The sequence below is a fragment of the Ammospiza caudacuta genome, chromosome 16 (genome assembly GCF_027887145.1).
Source record: "Ammospiza caudacuta isolate bAmmCau1 chromosome 16, bAmmCau1.pri, whole genome shotgun sequence".
In the NCBI taxonomy this organism is placed as follows: Eukaryota; Metazoa; Chordata; class Aves; order Passeriformes; family Passerellidae; genus Ammospiza; species Ammospiza caudacuta.
This window is the reverse complement of record NC_080608.1, coordinates 4873051-4894113: the sequence shown is the minus strand read 5'-3', so window position 1 is coordinate 4894113 and position 21063 is coordinate 4873051. Positions and strand designations below refer to the sequence as shown.

The window sequence follows — 21063 nt, the reverse complement described above, 5'->3', positions numbered from 1 at the left end:
ATGATTCCTAAGGAAATACAGAAGGTAGAGGCTTTGATGTCTTACTGAGATCAGCTGAAAATATAATTTAATGTGTACATAGTGCTACAAATTTTTTTCCAAGATCAAATAAGAAAAGATGCACAACCTTTGCCTCAGGTCAGTGGAAGTTAAATGCCATCTTTAGATCTAAATATTACAGCCTGAGGTACTGTCTTAGATAATTAGTTACTTTGATGAGGCAGCAGAAATAATTCATTTCTCCCAAATTTGTACATACATTCTCATAAGCATAGAGCTCATAGATGAGAGAACCATAAAAACATTATTTAAATTGAATATACAAACCTAAACAATCACAGTCCACAGTCACTCAGTACTGGTTTCTGGTTTCTGTTTTTTCTTTGGAACATCTCCTAAGAGAAAATTCTGTATTCATCATTCTGAAATTTTTTTGGTAGCTATAACTTAATATCAATTTAAGATGAAAGAAGTATTCAGCCAATGAGAGTTTATAAGGACAATAAAATAGTTTTCTGTGCAGTTACATTCATGCATTCATACAGACATAATCAGCAGTCAAAATTGTTAATATGGCAGCAGAACTGGAAAAGAACAGAGGTCTTTTAAATGGTAAAGTACTACATGAGCTAAAGTTCTTATGAAAAATTTATGTCAGTGCATTTATATCAACCAGGCACTGAAGTGCCGTGTTATCTTATTGGGTATATTCCTCTCAATTTTAAATTTTAAAATTTCAACTTCACCCTGAAAATGCTCTCAGAATTTAATTTGTACAGTTAATCTAGGTGTGCATCTGCATCAGCAGAGAGTTGCAGACACAGGCTGGTTTGTGTGTGTGCACACTCCATATGTGAATTCTATAGATAGCATCTGTGCACGTGCATGCAGCTCATTTGCAGCAGGAGCAGCCAAGGCTCTTCAATAATAGAACAGCTACCAGCAGGCTCACATGGGGTAATTTAAGCTTGGCTTGGGCATGAAGCACAGATCTTTGAAGCAGCTCCCAGTGGAATTCCTCTCGGTCTAGGGAGCATCCTGAGAGAGTGCTGCAGTTTTTTCTGGAATCAGTTTTAAAAGGGAGAGAAGACAGGGGTGTGTGTAAATGTGTGTGGGTCTGTGCCTTGCCCAGCTCTGTGTTCAGTCAGAAGCTGCTGTTCCTCCTCTCTGCAGTGCTGGTTATGGCCCTGCCCTTCCTGCTCCACCCACGAGCTGTCAGGAGCACAACTCAAACCTGAGGCTGGGATGCTGCTCGTAGAAATTGCCTGAGGATTCGAGGTGCCACAGCAGTGGCCAGGGACCGCAGCCCTCAGGGCACTGTCACGAGCCCACTGAAGGGATGGATGCACAGATGCTTGTGGCTACCTGAGAAGGTGCCAGGTGCTCAGCTGTGTCCCATGGTCCAGGCTGAGCTGTAGGTGTGGCCATGGGCAGCTCAGAGCCATCAGGCTGCAGAGACAGCCGCCAGCTTTGTCACCCAGAGCTGTCCTGGGAAAGCTTTGCCTGCTGCCAGGGGGTCTGGGTCACAGTTAGCAAAGATCCGGTGAGGTAGCAGTGGGGAGATGCTGTTTGTTGGTTTTTAAGGTGCTGGGATAAAGAAAGCTTGTTTGACCTTGTAATGTTATTAGTAGAAAAACTTGGGATGAAGCCTTACTCTAACTGAACTCAGTAACAAAAGCTCAGGAATTTCAGAGTACCCAGAGCCCACCTCATTTGAAAATGTAAAGGTTGCCTTATCAGACTTGATTCATCCAGGCTGATGCTGTGTCACACATTGCAGTAGGCAGAGACTGCTTCTGAAGAAGACACCATGTCAATTAATATATTTTTCATTGTAAATTTTTGGTTTTTACATCATCAGACCCAGGTTCATGACATGAAGAAGAGAAGTGCATAGTCATTTAATTAATATATAGTTTATTATTCAGATAAATGTCTGGGTGTTGTATTCTACTGAGCACTTGCTCTCATTTAATACATAAATTCTAAAAAAACCTGAGGAATATGTCACTTAAATTTTGTGGTCGATAAAAGGTTTCTGTTATATTAATTTTAATTTTTTTACCTTTAAAGTATTTTTTAAATAAGATTTTATTTTCATACAATGGACAAAGTAGAAATGCGTTTTTTATTGGTATCAGAGTGTGTATATATCATTTAAGTAGTGAATTTTTTCTATATCTCACTCGTAATCTAAATGGTCTGTAGATCTTCAATGAGAGTTCTTTTGTATGTATTTTGTTAAGTGTATCCATCACTTGCTTATAAGCCCTTTTAATCTGTACTGTTGCTGCTTTCAAAGCTGTGACCAGCACTGGGAACCCACCCCATGGCAGGGGTAAAACAATCATTTCTTGAAATAGCACTGGAATATTTCCATTCTTCCGCTTCAATCTATGTACATCCACATCCATATTTACTTTTTAGACTGCCCTTACACTTTGAATAGAGATTTCCAGTGAGTAGCCCACAGCAATCCCCAGGAATTTTTCCTAGGTTAATTAAAAACCCAGCAATGTGAATGAAAACTTTAAATTAATGTCTCATTTACATTGCCTAAAATATATTTGCTGATGGGGAATTTCACCAGCCATTTTTCTGGAAGTTCACCGAGTGCTGCAGAGTCACACTGGAGACACTCATAGTTTTTTCTAGTTTGTCCTAAATAACACTGCCTGTGCTGTAAGATTTGACATCCAAGTGTTCTCTTCCTCACTCTGCTCATCATGAAACACACCACATACAGGCTCTTAAGGGGCCTTATTAACCTTTAAAATTTTTGAAATTGTCCATTTTTGTACTTTTTATTTTTCCCCTGCAAGACAGATGCTTGGCTGGATCCAGTTCTTCCTTTAGCTATTCTTTTGGAGTACTTTTCAATATTTTTGTGAAGACCTCTATAAAGACCTAACCCACTTTCATAGATTATCTCAACATATTATCTTTTTTTCAGTATCTTGCTGATATGATAATATATCTATATATAAATATATATGTATCTGTGGGGAGAAACTTGTGACTATATTGGGGAAAATCATGCTGCTTAATCTTTCTTTGATCCTGAGCCACTTAAATGAACACCATGTGTTATTGGTCCCTTTTAGGTCCCATGATGCTTTGTTTTATTGATTTCCTTCTTTGCCTAATACTTCCATTGGTTCTGGTAAGGCTTGTTGCTCCACAGGTGACTTTTTCCTTCCTCCTCAATATTCAGTTGAATGGGTGCAACCATTTGCAATGGATTTGAAAGTCATATATTTTGTTTATTTTAACTGAGGAGAAAATCTGTGTCTTAATTTTTTAGATGTGCTGTACAGTTCAGGTGGCCTAGTCTGAGGTGTCTGAGTGTTTTGATTGTAAAGCCATGTTGAAAGCTCTGATTTTGTTTTCATCTTTACAGCTAACCACAGCCTACCCTGAACTGAGCTGGCTCCATGCTACTAAACGTGCTCCTCTTCTCTTCTGTTACTCTCAGGCAGTGCAATGGATTTACCAGTTCTCTTCCAGGCTTCCTGCTCCCTGCATCTCTCCATCCCAAGGATGACCAGTTGGTTTCAATCTCTGCCTAAACTTTTCCCTTTATCTACACAGGACATTTTTTCTTGCCTTTCTGCTCTCTAGAAGCGCCTGTGCTTTGGTAGTGGCTGGGTGAGAGACTTGCACCAGTAGAGACTTGCAGCAAGCTGAGTGTCAGACTGGAATGCTGATTTTGTTTCAGGTCCCCATTTCTTGCCCCTAAGATCCAAGGGATTGCTTCTTTAGCAAATGTATGCACACAGCTAGAGCATACTGCAGGAAAGGGGGAAAGGGTATGATTTGATTTCCAGCAGCATTCCTTCTCTCCCCCCTCCTCAGGCTTTATACTTCTAAAGAAATTTAACTCTGTAAAATCATGGAAATATTTTTTTCTTTTTTTCTTTTTTTTTCTTTTTTTTTCTTTTTTTTTAATCTTTATGCCTCTGGAGCATTTAAATAATTTTCTAAGGTCTATTCTGAGTGCTGGCTGCTGCCCTTTCTACTTTTCATCTTTCATCTTTATGATCCAAAATACTGACCCCAAAATGCAGTTCAATACCACAGATAAGATCTAAATGAAATTATAATGTTGTCAAGCTGATGTATATTTTAATACTTTATGGCAAGTTTATTCCTTGATATGTCACTCAAGACTATACTTAGTTTCCACTAGGTATTCAAAAGCAAATGTGCAGTTTATTCAATTGTTTATTTCAGTGTCCATCAGAAGTCCACTTCCTTAGAGTGAAATGCAACTATTAAAATGCAGACTAATTTACTAGTTATAATTGTTTGAGCCAAATATCACTTGGTATATTCATAATAATTTAATTAATTTAATAATTCAAAAGATGCTAGCCTGGATTTGCACCCATGTAGTTGAGATCAGTATCTAAAAACTATTATTTCATCATTAGAGACTCTTTCAAGAACAGAGAAATAGATATGGCCAGGATGTTCTTGAAAAGCTGCTTCAGTCTGGGGTTTTTTGCACAAATGTGCTGCATTATTAATACATTGGGTATTGAAATGAACATATATCCTCATGCTTTTTTGCTCTCACTAACTTTTCTATTAGCTATGATCATGAAGGGCGTCTGACCAATGTGACACGTCCCACTGGAGTGGTAACTAGCCTTCATCGGGAAATGGAAAAGTCCATTACCATCGACATTGAGAATTCTAATCGGGATGACGATGTCACAGTCATCACAAATCTCTCCTCTGTGGAGGCTTCCTATACAGTTGTTCAAGGTACCAAAGCACACCTCTCAGCACACTCCTAACCACACACACAGCCTGAGAAAGCAATTCACTTCGTGTCATTAGTACACCTATGAGCAGGGGGAAACCGTGTAAGGTTTGCAAGAAAAACTCCCAAAAAGCTTATTCTTAAAATGACAGGTCTTCAGGACAGGTAAGAGCCATTTCACAGTCCTGCTTTTATTCAAGTAATTATGCTCACTGTCTGCTGGGGAAAGTTAATCCTGCCACTGCCTCCTGGGTCAGGGTCACTTCACCCACTTGCATATTTCTCTGTACATCCCTGCAAAATTGGTTCTGACTTCTTCTGTGCCACAGAGATGCAACCTGACTGCTGGGGGAGATCCTTCTGGAGAGGCTCAGGAAGCCTTCTAGTAGAAGACATCTTCTAAATGTATACACTGCCATTAATAAGAGTGTAGAACAGTCAGGGCAGTGGATGGTGTGTGCCAGAGTTGGCTCTCCCAGAGCAGAGTTACAGCCTGAGGGTGGCAGGAGGCAGCAGCAGCAGCACAGGCTCAGAGTTTGTGCAGAGCATTCCAGCACCGCCCAGGCATTGCATCTGATGGAGTGGGGTCAGTTATCAAATACAGACTGAAAGGGATTTGGTGAGTGGTGGGGCTTTTTAATTAAGATATAACGTCAGTGGAATGAGAATATCACCATCAAACAATAGTCTCCTCCTGACATAAATGTCAACATTTGTAGACTATCATACCGTGACAGCTTCGGTTACAAAGACTTAATTTCTCTTATAGCAGATGATTAATTACGTAGATGCTGTCCTTCTGTCAAGCAAATATTGATGTGTTGCTGACAGCTGCACACTCTGGCACTCCATCCTGGCTGAGAGGGGACTTGGCTGTGTCAAACAGCTGGAGAGCAGCATGGCCAGAGAAGCACAGGCTTGTTTCTGTAACTCCTCTCAAACAGGGGCTGGGTGTGCACATCAGGGCAGTGAGGGGAGGCAGGAGAGGGAGCCACTGTGGCTGCCAGCTTGCACTGCTGGAGCCTCACACCTTGAGGGTTTAAAGCCACGCTGTAATTCTGTACAAAACCTCTGCTTGGAGACAGTTTTTAAACAGAGGGAAACAAAAAAGAAGAGGCACGCACTTCTTCCTACTTATAAAAGAGTCCAGCAATCATCATCTTTTTCTTTTTGTCCTGGAGTTTAATGCTTTGTTGTTTATCCAGCAGTTCAGTTTTCAGGAGTTTTTGTTCATATCAGAAATAAATTACATGGTTCAACACATATCACTGTGCATTTTGATTCACAATTAAGACTGAAGGGAAAAGATAATGAAATAAACACAGTATCTCTCTGCAGGCTCACTGTTACACTACTGTTCTTTACATGAATCAGTAACATCTGTAATTTCCACCATAGTACCACGTAAATGGTAATTGCAGGCTGACTTCATTTAACATCAACAGGAGTGCAATAAAAAACCAATCAAATTAAGCTATATGTTTTCTTTATGACTGGAGTAGCTAAATTATTTTCTTTTCATTATTGCTGTAGATCAAGTGAGGAACAGCTACCAGCTCTGTAATAATGGTACTTTGAGAGTGATGTATGCCAATGGCATGAGCATTAGCTTTCACAGCGAGCCTCATGTCCTGGCTGGGACTGTGACTCCCACCATAGGACGCTGTAATATTTCTCTGCCCATGGAAAATGGTTTAAACTCAATTGAATGGCGCCTGAGGAAGGAGCAGATTAAAGGCAAAGTGACGGTGTTTGGAAGAAAGCTCAGGGTAAGTAGAACCTGTTGTTACAATAATCATCCTTTCTTCTTTGGGCAGAAAATTCTTTTGTTTTTATTTGGAAGGATGTTACTTTTGCTTGTTAAAAATGTACAGCTCTGGGATTGTCTTTGGTGTGACACTGTTGGAGAGCTCAGTTGGCTGCATGGGATCATCTGCTGCAAGCAGCTGTAGAGCTTTGTTACTAAAAGTATTCCAAAAGAGATTGGTAAAAATATCTAAAATATTACAGAATCACAGAATCATCAGTGTTAGAATAGACCTTCCAGATCATGTAGTCCAATCATAGCCCCAGCCCTGTAATAACCATATTCCCAAATGCCATATCCCTATGCCTCTGGAAGACATCCAGAGATGGTAACTCCACCACCTTCCTGGGCAACATATTCTAATGCATGAGCACTCTTTCAGTGAAAAAGCTTTTTCAAATATCTAATCTGAAATCCCCCTGGTGCAACTTCAGGCCATTTCCTCTTGTCCTTCCAGTTGAGAAGAGGCAGAAGAGATTCCCATCTTGCTAACTCCTTACAGGGATTTGTAGAGAGCAATTAGGTACCCCCAAACCAACTTTTCTGCAGATTAAACACCCCCAGCTCCCTCAGCCATTCCTCTAAAGGTGTTTTCTAGAGCCTCCCCCTGCTTCATTGCCCTGTTGCTGCAAAATTCCCTGCCTCTCAAGGGAGTGGGAATGTGAGCACTCACCACTTGTAAAACTGCCAGGACAGCCTTACCCTTGCTGGTACTGGGGAGCAAACACAACTACAGCATTCTGCTGCTGTGAAATCCCCCTACAGACTCACTGAGACAGGCATGTTGTGTTTGTTCCCTTTCCCAAATGGCAGATTGGAAAATAATTGCCATAATTACAAAATCCTAAGCACAGGATAAGGAAGACAGTCAGGTCATGTAATCCGTCCCCTGCCAAATTAAAGATCTGCTGCAGCTGGATTAATCCCATTCTGTGCTTTGCTGGCCAGATTTTCACTGATTTTTTTGACTGGACTACTTCAGTATGTGCAGTTTAGGAAGGGATTTGAGATACTGGGCAGAAAACAAATGCAGTGCTGATCAAGTCCTCACTCTTTTAGCAATCCTTTCAACATTGCTGAACACAAAGTGCAGTTCAGTGTGTTCAAGATCACATAGAAAATGCACTATATGCAAGCAATTATGTAGTGATTTACCAAAAAAAAAGAGGCTTGGATGTTAATTTTTTTATATTTTCCTATTGCTAGCATCTTATTCCCAGTGTTGAGTTGACAAATCGTAACTCACAAATGCTCAGAATGTACTTACTTGGGAGAGGGGGAAGGCTGGACAAAAAAATTGAATGAGATTAGCAGCTAATCCTTAATGACTAAATTTCATGTCTGTGTAATTGATTTTTGATGTGTTGACCTGCAGCAGTTGATTAGAAGTGGAAAACAGGTCAGCTCTACATTTTGACTAGGTGTTGTTCAAAATAAAAATAAGATGCTGAAATGAAATTGCAGTAATCCTAATTCCCAATACTAAAAATTTAATAGAGGTACTTGTGGTAATTAGCTCAAGTTAAGCACATCTTAGTGCTGAAACCTTGCCTGAGATAGATAGGTTTTCTGAGATAGGTTTTTTTGCATCATGTTTATGCAAATCAAAACAATGCTTTATCTAGCAACACCTCAACATTTAATTGTCTGGTGTTAGTTCCTGTAACAATAATCACATATCCATTTAGCTCTTTTAAATGAAAATCACTATGAGATTATCACAGGTTGAGTGGACTGAAAATGAAATTTGAAAACAAGGGAGAAAGCATAGAATTTATTTGCATCTCATTTATTCTGATTCATCTTTACAAGTTGCTTAGTGAGCGAAGCAGAGCAAGTGTGTTGGAATGCTGTGGGGAGCAGGTGGCACACAGTGACACAGAGCAGGGCACTGCTGCAGAGCTGACAGAGCAGCAGGGCCACCTCCTGGAGCCCCAGTTCACCATAAGTGTGACTGGAGGGTGGGCATTCTTGGTGATTCACCTCTTGCCTGAGTACTTCACCCCACAGTACTCTGGGGAATATTTGTTGGAGCCCACGCCCCTGTGCTTCTTAAAGGGGGCTTATAAAAAGATGGGGAGAGACTTTGTTTTAGGGTCTGTTGTGATAGGGCAAGGTGTGGCAGCTTTATCCAAAAGAGGGTAGATGTAAAGTAGTGATACAGAAGCTTTTTATGGTGCTGTGGAGAGGCACTGGCTCAGGTTGCCCAGAGCAGTGGTAGGTGCCCCATTCCTGAAGCATTGAGGGTGAGGTTGGCAGGGCTCTGCAGAGCCTCCTCCAGTTGAAGATGTCCCTGCTCAGTGCAGAGGGGTTGTACTGGGAGATTCACAGGTTCCTTCCAACCCAACGTGTTGGCTGGCTGTATGAGCCCTCACACAGTGGTGCTGCCTGAGCCCAGGCTCTGCCCTCCCAGCCGCACCTGTAGGAATCTGCACACCTGCCTGGGCACGTTTCATCAACCTGAGGAAGGAACTGCACCTTTATCTTACCCCACTCACTGCTGCTGTGCGATGCACCACACTTCAGTGTCTTGCTGTAGTTTCAGATAAAGTCCTGCTGAGATTCCTGTCTGAAGAGTTTTGGTTATGGAGCAGCATCCTGTAAGTGATTCCTGTGGCCAGACCTTTCCAGGGCACAAAGGGCTCATCTCTAGGGCCACCTCAGCAGCAGCCAGGGGAAAACCAGATTAGTGAACAAAAGAGAAAGGGCCTGTTGAGCAATCTGCAGTTGTGATACTTGTGACTGCTCTCAGTGTCCCCAGGAAGGGTGGGAATTATCAGTCTGTTTGGGTTTCTATATAATTAATATGATACTGCAATTACAGTCTCTGGTTTTACTCATTTTACAAATGCAAATGAAGGTACTGAATTCTCCAAGCAGGTGATGTGCGTGTGTGCATCTCCAAGTGATATTTGTGTGTGTGCACGGCTCTTGTGTGTGTAATCATTTTTAAAAACCTAATAATTTTGTTTTCTATGGCAAAACCAAATAACTGTTATAAAGTTTCTGAGAAAAGAAGGGATACCTGCAGTCAGATTTTCCTTTGTGCAGATTTCTATTGCAGTTACTGTAATGGAGAGAACAAAACCCAGAAATCCTGACTGATTTATGAAGCTTCAGAAGTTACAAAACACCAAAACAAACAAAACCCCCAAAGCTAAAATTCAGTTCATAATCTATCTGAAAGACTTTTCTTTTTTTTTTTTTTTTTTTTTTTTTTTTTTAGAAAATCTGCTTACCCATAAGAAATTGGGCTATTTCAGTCATACACTGACCCTTTATTTCTATAGCTAAATGTTTTTGAGGGGTAAAAGCTCTCTTCTGCTCATGAAAAGGGTTTTTTTTTCAATATGTCTGCCATCAGGGTTGATCCTACAAAACAAGAGTAACCAGCTGAGAAACTACTAATGCTGAGTTTGGCTTCCCTGGCTTTATTTTCATTGCAATGGGAGAGCAGAATATGACTTGTTTTGCCCCAAGGTGTTTTAAGAAAAATACTCTGTCTTTTCTGTGAATCACAGGGCAAGTTGTTGCTGGGATAACCTTTGGGAAAACCTAAAGAAAAGAGCTTTTTTTTCCCTAGTAATTGCCCACTGAGGAAATGCAAACTCTTAAAGAGATTAATTTCATTAATGGAAAAAATTAGGGTAATGAGCAATAATTTGAAATAATTATTTCTTTACAAACACAAAACTGTATTAATTTTAAATGTGTCTGTATAACTGAATTTCTACTGAGTTGGTTGGGGTGGGAATTGGGTTTACCCTGCCAGTGAATATATCTCAGAATAATTTTTATATCCTCAAGAAAGGCTCAGGGTTAATTTACATATTGTTTGATGTACAGTTTAATTTTGGATAAGAGGAAACGTTGCATTATCAAAGCCACTGTAAAATATAAGCTAAAGAACAAATTCCCAGAAATTGATGAATACTTTTAAAGTAGTCATTGCTCTGAAATTATATCTAATTTTAAAACTTCTACTTTATTAATGACACATCTACAATTAAATTACTTAAAAAGCTTTATCAAATTACAGCATTATCTGAATTCTATGCCTTACCCCCCAGTGAATATATTTATGTATCTCTCATTATAACACTCTCCCTAGAAGGCTCCCCATTTGGCATTCTTATTCTCCTTTGCCTCTGTTTGCTCATTTATTTTAAATTAATAAATAAATAAATCTGCCACTGAAACACTTCATGCTGTACTTTGAATGAAAATTATAACAAAAAAAGGAGGGGGGGGGAAAGAAAAATATTTAACCTAATTTTTTAGCACCTTTGTTTTCAACACTAGAAGTCCATCTTTCCCAGCCTGTATGATCAGGATTTTTAAGCCCATCCCAAATGAAGGATCTATTGAATATTTGGAAAGTAAATGAAGAAAACAGTAAATGAATGAATTCTAAGCAGGGTGTTGCAATTATAGAAGTGGCTAAACCTCAGTAAAGACACAAAAATTTCTTCTGTTGTTTTTAGAGTGATTGTAGGGGAAAGGGCAAAAAAAATTGATGGTGGAAGTACAAAATTAAAATAGAAAATAGAAAAATAGAATAAGTAGAAAAATATTCCATGCAAAATAATTTTTTTCTCTGAACTTTAAGACCTCAATGTGCAGAATGTCTGTCTGTTCTGACCATGATGAAAGCTTTTTACTGTAGGATATCACCTCCCATATTGCAGTGAGATGGGAAATACCCCAGTAAGACCCCAAATTATTTCAATATATATCACCAAATAGAAAACAAAAGCTAGTTGATAAGAGCCCTACACCTCTCACAGAATTTCCCTGTTTTACACCACAAACCATGTAAAACAATGATGCACTAACAAGCCAACCAGCATTATAATTGCCATCTTAACCACCATGTTCATCATCCTCCTTCCTATCTCCCCTATAATCCTTACCATCATCTAAGAAATTTAGGATTACCTAAACTGAAGGCCTTCAAAGCCTTAAACAAGAGTTAAACCCTGTTAATTTCTGCTAAAGTCTGCAGGCCATTACCTAAATGCGACTCAGGTGCTTTAGTTAAGCTAGGACCTTCCAATTTACTAGGCAGATGGGCTTTGATCCCATGATAGCACAAAGGCCTCCCCTTTCCCCGCTGTAAGCTGGGTGTGCCCAGCCCTGGCTGAGCTCAGCCTCCTTCCCTCACCAGGTGCACGGCAGGAACTTGCTGTCCATCGACTACGACCGCAACATCCGCACCGAGAAGATCTACGATGACCACCGCAAGTTCACGCTGCGCATCATCTACGACCAGCTGGGCCGGCCCTTCCTCTGGCTGCCCAGCAGCGGCCTGGCCGCCGTCAACGTCTCCTACTTCCTCAATGGGCGCCTGGCCGGGCTGCAGCGCGGGGCCATGAGCGAGAGGACCGACATCGACAAGCAGGGCAGGATCGTGTCGCGCATGTTCGCCGACGGCAAAGTCTGGAGCTACACCTACCTGGAAAACGTAGGTGGTGTCGTGTGTGTGGTGGTGTTCTCAGGGGTCCCAGGACAAGGGAAGAGATGAGAATCTTGACTCCATGTTTCAGAAGGCTGATTTATTATTTTATGATAGATATTAAAAGAAAATTATATATTAAAGCTATGCTAAAAGAATAGAAGATAAGATTTCATCAGAAGGCTAGAAAAGAATGGGATGGGACGGGATGGAATGGAATGGAATGATAAAAATCTTGTGACTGCTCACAGCCTCCACACAGGTGGCTGTCGTTGGTCATTAAGTAAAAACAATTTCACATGCTGGGTAAACAATTCTCCAAACCACATTCCAAAGCAGCAAAACATGGAGAAGCTAAAGCTTCCCAACTTCTCAGGAGAAAAGATCCTAATGAAATGATTTTCCAGAAAATATGTCTGTGACAGTGTCTCCTCCTGGCACAAGCTGGAAGGACACAAAGTTCTGTTTGGCTTTGTGGCGCATAAATCACGCACACCCGCTAGCTAAGATTGGTGTATTCCAACTGTTAGCCATCCCTGGTCCAAAATTCCTTATTTTGGTGTATCCCAGCCGTTAGCCATCCCTGGTCCAAAATTCCTTATTTTGGTGCATCCCAGCCGTTAGCCATCCCTGGTCTCAAAATTCCTTATTTTGGTGTATCCCAGCCATTAGCCATCCCTGGTCTCAAAATTCCTTATTTTTCATTTAGTCAGCTGAATATGACTAATTCTTAATGGGAAATATTTTGTTCATGGTTTCTGTCTTTTGATATTTTCCTGCTGTAGAATGGCAACAAATTAAGACAATGTATTGTGCTTAATTAAGCCCAAAAATGCATGACTAAACCTAACAAAAGGTTCATGTAGAAACAGGTAATTCATCTCTAATTGTTACTTATTAAATGGAAGTATGGTAGTGCATTTTTACTTAGCCTAATTAGCACACTTCAGTAATAAAAGTGTGTTAAATACTCCAGAACTCTGTATTGTTTTCCCTTTCCCTTCTTGTTGTTCTAAGTAAACCAGAGTTGATGTTCTCTGCTTAGTTTCTCACATATTTCACAGTAACAGTTGTGAATTACAACTGCTGGCAGAAAGATAAATCAAGTCATTTATCTAACTCCTCTGCATGCCTCAGGAAAAAAAAAAAAAAGGAAAATAAAAAAAAAGTCCTCCTACAGGGAGGACAGCTCACAGGTTGCTAACCTACACTTTCTCTGGAGTGTCAGCCTATTGATTTCCAAGGAGCAGATCCTCTCATCTGGCAACCTGACAATATTCCTGAGCAGCTCCGTGCCCCTGACTAATGTATCTGATTCTCTTTGTACTCATTTAACATTAGTGCCTCTCCAGTAAACTTTCCTTCGGTTCCCTCTCTGGGGCCACATGCTGATAGCTTTGTTGTTGTTTCCCCTGCAGTCGATGGTGCTGCTGCTGCAGAGCCAGCGCCAGTACATCTTCGAGTTCGACTCCTCGGAGCGCCTGCACGCCGTCACCATGCCCAGCGTGGCCCGGCACAGCATGTCCACCCACACCTCCGTGGGCTACATCAGGAACATCTACAACCCCCCCGAGAGCAACGCCTCCGTCATTTTTGATTACAGCGACGACGGCAGGATTCTGAAAACATCATTTTTAGGCACCGGCCGGCAAGTCTTCTACAAGTATGGAAAGCTGTCCAAGCTGTCTGAAATTGTTTACGACAGCACGGCGGTTACTTTTGGGTACGATGAAACCACGGGTGTCCTAAAAATGGTGAATTTGCAAAGTGGAGGGTTTTCTTGTACCATTCGCTATAGGAAAATTGGTCCTCTTGTTGACAAACAAATCTACAGGTTCTCTGAAGAAGGGATGGTCAATGCAAGGTTTGATTATACATATCATGACAACAGCTTCCGAATCGCAAGCATCAAACCCATCATAAGTGAGACGCCTCTTCCAGTTGACCTTTACCGTTACGATGAGATTTCTGGCAAAGTCGAGCATTTTGGCAAATTTGGAGTTATTTATTACGATATAAACCAAATTATCACCACGGCAGTTATGACGCTGAGTAAGCACTTTGACACCCACGGGCGCATTAAGGAAGTGCAGTACGAAATGTTCCGCTCCCTGATGTACTGGATGACCGTGCAGTACGACAGCATGGGAAGGGTGACCAAAAGAGAGCTGAAACTCGGTCCCTACGCCAACACTACCAAGTACACCTATGACTACGACGGAGATGGGCAGCTGCAGAGCGTGGCAGTCAACGACAGGCCCACCTGGCGCTACAGCTACGACCTCAACGGGAACCTGCACCTCCTGAACCCTGGGAACAGCGTCCGGCTGATGCCGCTGCGCTACGACCTCAGGGACAGGATCACGCGCCTGGGTGACATCCCCTACAAGATTGATGACGATGGGTACCTGTGGCAGCGGGGTGCTGACGTGTTTGAGTACAACTCCAAAGGGCTCCTGACCAGAGCTTACAACAAAGCCAATGGGTGGAGTGTTCAGTACCGCTACGACGGGCTGGGCCGAAGGGCTTCCTGCAAGACCAACCTGGGGCATCATCTGCAGTACTTTTATGCTGATCTTCACAATCCAACCAGGGTAACTCATGTCTACAATCATTCCAACTCTGAAATTACCTCTTTGTACTACGATCTGCAAGGGCACCTGTTTGCAATGGAGAGCAGCAGCGGGGAAGAGTATTACGTGGCCTCTGATAACACAGGCACTCCGTTAGCTGTGTTCAGCATCAATGGCCTCATGATCAAGCAGCTCCAGTACACAGCCTATGGGGAGATCTATTATGACTCCAACCCAGATTTCCAGCTGGTCATTGGGTTCCATGGAGGGCTGTATGATCCTTTAACCAAACTCGTGCATTTTACCCAAAGGGACTACGATGTCCTGGCTGGGCGCTGGACATCTCCTGATTACACCATGTGGAAAAATATTGGCAAAGAACCCGCTCCTTTCAATCTGTACATGTTCAAGAGTAACAACCCTCTCAGCAATGAACTGGATCTAAAGAATTATGTAACAGGTGAGACTTCTTCACATTTATAATACATTACACTACAGCTTGGAAGCTGATTTGGGAAAGAAACCCAGCTTCTCTTTACGAGCCCTTTGCTCAATCCTCACATCAAGTTTTTCCTCTTTTGCCTATTAAAAGTGGCTATTTCTGATTCCTTGGCACTACTCTTCCCTGAACAAAGGGCTCTAAGAGAGAAGCCATGATGAATTATGGAGGGAAAAAATATATATATGTTGGTCTGAATATAAAATTTCAGCACAGCCATAGTGCTCTTCCTATTGAACTAGTACTCTGTAAAGAAGTGTTCATTCTAATTCTGTACCAAGAAAAATGAAGTCATGTATGGGAATCTGGCAGGTTGGTTCAGTATCACAATCCAGAACTGTTCAGATCTCTTTCTTTCAGGGCTACTTTCAAAATTAACCACTGTCTGAGCTCATGGGCACATTAAGAATTAGCACCAAGAATGGATTTAATTAGACCTCTTTTTCCCATTTAACTTTTAATATGCAAACAGTCTTTAGTCTTAAAAATTAAATCCTTGATGTTTTTTAAGATTATTTCATCCTGAAAGACTAATAAATGTTATGGATTTTGTGGAGCCGAGAAACAAAAGTAGTTTTGATCACATATGTTAGAATTGGGTAAAACTTGTAACCCTTTCTTAATTAGGAATAATTTTTCCCTTAGTAACATCACACAGTACTTGAACTAACTGCTGGCAGTTTCTAAAAGGAAAGATAATTAATATGTCTTCAGGAAAAGCTTTTTTTCAGAATTGAATATGCAGTATACAATAATTAGAGTAGTGATACCGTTTTTAAAAGGAATGATCTTAATTTTAGCAGTAATTTGAATTTCAAGAAAAGTGTGCATTTCCTTCAAGGAAAATCACAGCATGTTTCATTAGTGCATTGCAACCTAATAGTAGGTGTAACACACCAGTGTTTCTAGTGGAGCAACTTTGCAATTAGGAGATAATGTGATTTGTATCTGATAGTGTGAAAATACTGGTGACTAAAATTACCTTGTTGTCCTAAATTCAACAAAAGTCCTATTTTCCTCCACCACCCTTTGATCTTCATTTTCAACATCATCTTACTATGTTTTTCTACATTCCGAAATTGTATTTATTTAATTTATCTATCCACCAGATTAAATCGAATAAGATAAATTGCATTTAGGTACAACACACACCTTGTAGTCTGTAAAAATACTTAATCAGTGATGCAAATATTTGTTGCTGTAGGACTGAACAGATAAAATTAGACAAGAAATTATTATGGTGGCACTTTGTTGTCATAGTTAAAAAAAAAAGAGAGAACAAAACAAAACACCAAAAATTCCTCCTCTGCAGTCCATTCTTACTGTTAGCCCCTGACACAGGAGTTTATTCACAGGTTTTGCTGAAAACAAGTTCCTGTAGCAAATGCAGTGCTGCAAAGCACATTAGCTCAGCAAAATAGTAACTGTTTTGTATACAGGTCCTGCTCTGGTTTCTGTGGAATTGGAACAGCTGAAGTGAATTGTTCAGGAGATACCATTTTACCATAAAATAAAATTGAAGCCTTATGAGGAGCAGTAACCCTGTGCTGTCCAAGGGTTCAGGAAAATACAGTAGGCACTGTGTGATGGAAGATGGATACAGATACCTCATGGAGGCAGAGTATTTTGCTACTAATTTTAGAGTCAAAATGGCTAAGAAAAGAAAAGACTTTTGGGGAAGACAGGCTTTGCAACAGCTCAGCTCACAGAAGTGGAGCCAGTGTAGGCCACTGGAGGAGGAGAGATGGCCACTGGGAAAGACAAGAGAGATTTTTAAGCAAAAATTATCATGAATTCAGGAAACAGAAAATGTAAAATGAGGTCGTCATGGATTCTTTTTTGTTAAAAGAGTTATCATTTGGATAACCAAAATACATAATTAGTTCTTAATAGCTGCAGAGTGAGAATAACTGTTATTAACTTTGTTTCTTAGTTTTTACAGCTAGATCTGAGGATAGAGTTTTTGTTGTTGATCCCACATCTGGAACTTGCAGAGGCTCACCTCAGAGCTGAGCTCTAACACTCTCACACAGCTCATACTTTCCCTAGAGGGATGGGGAGGATATTTTTGTTGCCTAAATTTAGACATCTGATTTACAAATCTAGCTTCTCACTGCTTTTAATGGAGCCTCCTGAGACCTGATGACAGCTGATGGAAGTAGGACATAGAGGAGAAGCCATGTCTTTCCCCAAAGGACTTTGCAGATGTTTTTAGAGTGTTAACCTAATAATTTATCATTATACAATACAGTTTATAGGTTACATATAGTAGCCCATATCAGAAGGTGTCAGAGATGGAACAAGTACTGTATACTGTAAAATGTTTGGATAATTCATGTGCTCTAATGGAAAATAGTGAAAAAGCTGGTATATCCTTGATGATGTATTTAGGGTAAATTTAATGCAGTGTAGCAATCCACCTTTTCATAGTGGATTGCTACAGTTCTGTAAAGTTCCACACAATAATATTAATTGTGACTTCACTTGCTACTTGAAATTAGGGATGTCAAAGATGGATTTCCTAATTTTTCTATTTTCTCTATTTGTTAAACACATGTATTTCTGACTTAACTGCTTTCTTTCAACTTTCAGATGTCAAAAGCTGGTTGGTGATGTTTGGATTTCAGCTTAGCAACATCATTCCTGGTTTCCCTAGAGCAAAAATGTATTTTGTGTCACCACCATACGAGCTGTCTGAGAGTCAAGCATGTGAAAATGGACAGGTAGGCAGAAAGATTAAATTACTTTTTTTTTATAAGTTTGTCCCACTCTATGGATACAATCACTGGCTCTTCTGTAGTTACAGCAGAAGGCCAAGCACTTAATTCAGTGTAAAGTGAAGTGAGTATAGCTACATTTTATACTAATGAACATATGCCTTTCTTGCCAGCCTTCGTTGTTATCATAATTACAGTGTCATTAGTTTGTCTTTTATTGAGTTATTCCTTGATTAACAAGTTGTAACTCGATTAACTTGATTAGCAATGACAAAGGGAGACTTTGTCAGGGTAATTTATCATCTGTTGTACCTTTGGTAAAACCATCCTAATAATGTGTTCCAATAAAATTAGGTTGGTATTTGTTTTACTGGTAAAAAGGGTTCTACTTCTCACCCTGCAAGAGGTTTTCTTGCCATTTTTTGTCATTTTTCTATTTAGAGGTTTTGATTTGCTATTCCATTTAATTTCAGTTACAGTGTTCATACTTGTCAGGTTAATGGTGAACACTATATAGGTTTAACTTTCATAATAAATTCCAGCCCATTTAATAAACTTAAGAAGAGTACTAGGCCAATTCCAATCCTACTCTTTGCTAGGCTTATTTCATCTTTGTGGTAATACAACAAAAATAATCATATAAACCTAAACATACCACTTTCCCAGGCTTCCAAGTAATTTGAGAGTCTAAACCCCCTCTTCAGGAATTCTTTGGTGCTTTTGGGCCCAAATTTCATCTATTTACAAAAAAGCTTATATTCATAAGCCTTTTAGTTATATTTACTGGTTGAAATCTCTGGGATAAAGTGTCCACAAGTTAAATGCCACCTTTTAAATACACTGATTCTATTTGTTTTCAGCTCTGATTAAAATTGTGCTAGACTTGGGCCTTTCTTATTCTTCTACTGGGCATTATATGATTGGCCAAAATTGAAATGTGTAGTGCATATATGCTACAGAGGGTGATGAGAAGTATTTTATTTGGTCTTACAGATGGCAAAATGATTTGCTGAATGAGTATTTACCTGATTCTGAACAAGATATGGATGGATGGATGGATGGATGGATGGATGGATGGATGGATGGATGGATGGATAACTTAGGGTGGTCTTTTGGAGTGTACAATTTTTCTCTGCATGTCTTTCCTTTGAAAAAGCAAAGCAAAGATCATTATTGGTCTCTGAGTATGTTCAGACCTGCATCTTCTTTGGTGTTTTTTTTGTTCTGTTCCTCTTTCCCCAGCTAATTACAGGAGTGCAGCAGACGACAGAACGACACAACCAGGCTTTCATGGCTCTGGAGGGACAGGTCATATCTAAAAGATTACATGCCAAAATTAGAGAAAAAGCAGGCCACTGGTTTGCCACGAGCACTCCCATCGTGGGGAAAGGGATCATGTTTGCCGTGAAGGAAGGCCGTGTCACCACCGGTGTTTCCAGCATCGCCACGGACGACAGCAGGAAGATCGCCTCGGTCCTGAACGGCGCTCACTACCTGGAGAAGATGCACTACAGCATCGAGGGCAAGGACACCCACTACTTTGTGAAGGTGGGCTCGGCCGACAGCGACCTGGTGACCCTGGCCATGACCAGCGGGAGGAAGGTGCTGGACAGCGGCATCAACGTCACCGTGTCGCAGCCCACGCTCCTGGTCAGCGGCAGGACTCGAAGGTTTACGAACGTTGAGTTCCAGCACTCCACGCTGCTCATCAACATCCGCTACGGGCTAAGCGCCGACACGCTGGACGAGGAGAAGGCCAGGGTGCTGGAGCAGGCTCGGCAGCGAGCCCTGGCCGCAGCCTGGGCCAAGGAGCAGCAGAAGGCGCGGGACGGACGCGAGGGCAGCCGCGTATGGACAGACGGAGAGAGGCAGCAGCTCCTCAGCACGGGAAGGGTTCAAGGTTACGAGGGATATTATGTCCTGCCCGTGGAGCAGTACCCAGAGCTAGCAGACAGTAGCAGCAACATCCAGTTTTTAAGACAGAATGAAATGGGAAAGAGGTAACAAATTAACCTGCTGTCATCCTTTGCTGGATGAATCAGTAGTCATAACTGTTATCTCCTCTCCTAAGGAGATGAAGACCTAAATGGGGGCACTAGGCTGAGCTACTCTGGGATAGTAAGTGGCAAAAAAGCTCATATTTTTTGAGTTAAATGCTACTGTTCAAGTGATTAAAAACCACATCCTGAAGTGGACTAAAGCCAGACTGAAAACTCTTAACCGTACAAATTAAAAAGTACCCCTGAAATATTACCCACTTGTTCTGGGTCTAAAGAAAAACAAAAAGAAGGCCTCGTATTGTATTACCTCACTCCATTCACACGTGAGCAAACTAAGAAATCCAAGTGGGCCACTTTCACTAACCAGCTGATGAAACACAGATGATTCAGACTGCTTGTTTGATAAATATCCAAGAGGTTTTCATTTAAAGCAAAATACAGATGCATTTAAAACATGACTTTGGGGTGATTTGTGTGTAGCGAATGGAGGACAAATGAAATGCAAGTGAGAGCGCACTGGAAATAGGAAAGGAAAATATATTTAAAAGTAACAAAACCAGACTTGCACTCTGACCCTCCACTTGTCTGGCCTGAAGCTTAACTTATTCAAAGAGGGCAGAGTGTAAAGTTACATTCAAAATGGTGGCTATAAATCACTACAGATAAATTTCATACTCTGTTTGTCTTTGAAGATTTCCATTGTGGACAGTATAACACAGTTACAGGGTGTAGTCTGTTTAGATTCAGTAGTTTGTTGGTATCAGTTCCAGTAGAGCTGTGGGCATTGTGTTACACTATTGCAAATGGGCACCACGTCAGATCACCCTGTACATACATCAGCCAGAAGGCACAATCACTGTTTCAGATTTAAAAATTATTAGTGTGTTTGTTTGGTCGAGAAACTGAGACAATCACATTACGGTCACCACAAAAAAAAAAAAAAAAAAGAAAAAAAAAAGTCTAATAAGAACTTTGGTACAAGAACTTTTTTGTAATATACATGTATGAATTGTTCATTGAGTTTTTATATTAATTTTAATTTGCTGCTAAGCAAAGACTAGAGACAGGCAAAGATAATTTATGGCAAAGTGTTTAAATTGTTTATACATAAATAAAGTCTCTAAAACTCCTGTGAATTAGTTGTCTTCCATTGCAAAATCTTGAAAAAGCGATTCTTGTCTGGCTGTTTCTAATGCACGCAGCATTTTGTACGTGGAAATGACTTCCTGTGGTTCAATGGATCC

General features: G+C 40.7%; 1 protein-coding gene across 7 annotated transcripts in view; it reads left to right on the top strand.

The window, feature by feature from the left end:
* The window catches only part of TENM2 (teneurin transmembrane protein 2), a 480673-nt gene extending 459922 nt beyond the window's left edge, over window positions 1-20751 (top strand). For all 7 annotated transcript variants that reach the window (XM_058815456.1, XM_058815455.1, XM_058815450.1 and 4 more), the window contains 6 exons: window positions 4595-4770; window positions 6302-6537; window positions 11743-12039; window positions 13449-15063; window positions 17695-17825; window positions 19062-20751. In XM_058815456.1, the coding sequence (XP_058671439.1) occupies window positions 4595-4770; window positions 6302-6537; window positions 11743-12039; window positions 13449-15063; window positions 17695-17825; window positions 19062-19823 (3217 nt within the window). In that variant the 3' untranslated portion in view covers window positions 19824-20751. The remainder of the gene's footprint in view (window positions 1-4594; window positions 4771-6301; window positions 6538-11742; window positions 12040-13448; window positions 15064-17694; window positions 17826-19061) is intronic.
* The last annotated feature ends 312 nt before the right edge of the window (window positions 20752-21063 follow it).